Genomic DNA, 2500 nt, shown 5'->3' with positions numbered 1-2500 from the left:
ATGCTTAGGTTGGAGAAAGTGCCTATTAAACAGATAGACATTGACAAGTATCGAGAGGAGGTCAGAAAGCTCCGGGAGCAACTTTGCTACAACCTCGTACATGAATGTCGCAAAGAACTCTCTGAAAAGTACAACCAAGCCGCAGCTAAACTTGCTTCGCCTGTCACCTGGAGTTTGCACCCCACGCACAAGAGACTGACAATTGAAAAGGTTTTTACTGAACCTGAAATAGATTACTCTCAGAGTAACTTAAGAGAAAAATCTGTTCTGTCATTACTAGATGGCGATCTGAAGAGTCCTAACAAAGTGATCGTGCATGGAGTAGCTGGCACAGGGAAAACGTCAATCTGTCAATTTTTGACGTATACCTGGGCCAACAGAGATGACTACAACACTATTTGTGATATTCTGATTCTAATCAAATGCAAAACCACAAGGCAAGATAACCTTGTGGATTTCCTGTTGTCGTTCCTCCCCGAAAGCATGAAGGGGATTGACAAGAATGACATCATATTACTAATGCAGAATTTGAAAGCTATGTTTATTGTAGATGCATATGATGAGGCCACTAATCAGGCCAAGGAGCTCATCAGTGACATCCTTCATACTTTACCAAGGAGCACCATCATAATAACCACCAAACAACACCTGGTGTCATATATCGAGATGAAGGTCTTTGAAGCCACAGGATCAGACTGTATGCTCCTGAAAGTCCTAGGATTTGAAGAGGATAGACAGAAGGAGTATGTGCGAAAGTTCTTCCAGCTGGCAATGACGCCAGATACAAGTGCCAGTGAAAAAGCAGAAGTAGAGAGAATGTGTACTGAAATGCAGGCCTACCTAGACACACTTGACAAACGCCATCGTGAGTTCGTATCTTTGCCTTTAAATTTGTCACTCTTGGTCATTTTGTGGCAAGATAACTCCAAGAGTGCCAAGGAAGCTACAACACTAACCAGACTGTATCAGAAGATCATCAGATTCACCCTAAAGAGATTTAATCCCGAAGATTCTGATGTGCGTCAATGGATTCTAGCACTTGGCAAAGTAGCATGGCAGAACCTGAACCAGAACAGCCTATGCCTCAGTAACAAAGATGTGGAGAAACTTCTGGACGTTGGTGAAAACCTCGGACTCCGGAAGAAACAGGTGTTGACAGCCATCTTGCAGAGCACAAGCGAAGGTTCTATGTTAGATCCCAAAAATCTGTGGACATTCTCTCACAATTCCCAGCAGGAGTTTCTTACAGCAGAGTACCTTGTGAAGCAAATTGTGTCCCAAGAAAAACTGCTGTCCGAAATTTTAAAGAGCTACATGACAAAGGAATTACATCGATACTTACAAGTGATTGAGTTTGTTGCAGGATTGTTGGCTTTGGCAGATGAACTGTCATTGGAAAGAGCTGATGACATTATCAGTCTTATTTCTGATCAGACTCGATGTGCCTTTGAAGTGATCAAGAGATTGGCTCATGATATCAGTTCAGAGAATGAACATTTCCATGGCAGATTACAGAGTCTTTTCCGGGGCGAAGAACTTCGACATACTCTCGATAATTTCGATCCGGACTGCGTCCAGTGGATCATGGAGAATACCGCCATCAGTGTTCCTACTAAGGTAACACTGATTAATTCTGCAAGCTCTGTCATCAAAATGAAGACTTTGTTGCACATACTCACCCAAAAGTCTTGCAAACCTCACATCATTGCAACCATTGACAACACGAAAGACATTCAAGACATATCAGATTTCATCAACGACCACCATGAACTCAATGTGGACTTCACGCTCCATATCCAGAATTCCATTGACATCCCCAAGTTGATCGAGTCCTGGAATTGGCACCGGCCCCTGTACCTGCGCTTTCCCCAAATACTCTTTCCTCTCCTTTGGTGGGAACTGAAGGTATCCCTCGTGGCGGCAGACATCAGGCTTTCGAGTATCAGGTTCAGTGAAAATGTGAATCATGCTGTAGACTTCAGGAAGGGGGTGGAGCAACTGGGCCTCAAGTGGGCCGCCGATTCACACCTGGACGCCAGTGAGGTTGTGGTAACCGGTAACTTCGATATCTCGTAGGGCAGTAACCATTACGAATTATTGAAGTATCACCTATTATATGTATATGGAATTATAAAGCTCCACTAGTGTGCAATTGTATATTATTTTTAGCTCTATAACTGATGCAACTGTTTTTGCAATGCTGGCTTCTCCAGCCAAATGCCGAGAACAAGGAGGCAAGCTCAACTATAATGGATCTGTGATTGTAGCATTATTTTTTTGTATAATATTAGAGTGATTCCAAAACAATACAAGTCAATTAACATTCTACATGAAAATGTAACTGTTATTATGGCTAGCTATCTGTATATTTTTTCATCTTGCATTTGTTAATATATTTTTTAACTGTTATAAAAACATATCTGTTGATTCAGTACAGGATTTTTTTTATCCTTCAAACCAAAATATATTCTCACCAACATAAGTCATGCACACACACACA

At 41.7% G+C, this 2500-nt stretch overlaps 1 protein-coding gene across 2 annotated transcripts in view; it reads left to right on the top strand.

Annotated features, from left to right (window-relative positions):
• LOC122247880 (uncharacterized) overlaps positions 1-2432 on the top strand; it is a 6868-nt gene extending 4436 nt beyond the window's left edge. For both annotated transcript variants that reach the window (XM_043007568.2, XM_043007570.2), the window contains exon 2: positions 1-2432. This exon is cut by the window's left edge and continues 1734 nt beyond it. In XM_043007568.2, the coding sequence (XP_042863502.2) occupies positions 1-2076 (2076 nt within the window). In that variant the 3' untranslated portion in view covers positions 2077-2432.
• Positions 2433-2500: the final 68 nt, after the last annotated feature.

The sequence above is a fragment of the Penaeus japonicus genome, unplaced genomic scaffold (genome assembly GCF_977035675.1).
Source record: "Penaeus japonicus unplaced genomic scaffold, GWHDUDI00000001_assembly GWHDUDI00000008, whole genome shotgun sequence".
NCBI classification, from domain to species: Eukaryota; Metazoa; Arthropoda; class Malacostraca; order Decapoda; family Penaeidae; genus Penaeus; species Penaeus japonicus.
This window is presented reverse-complemented; position numbering and strand designations above follow the sequence as displayed.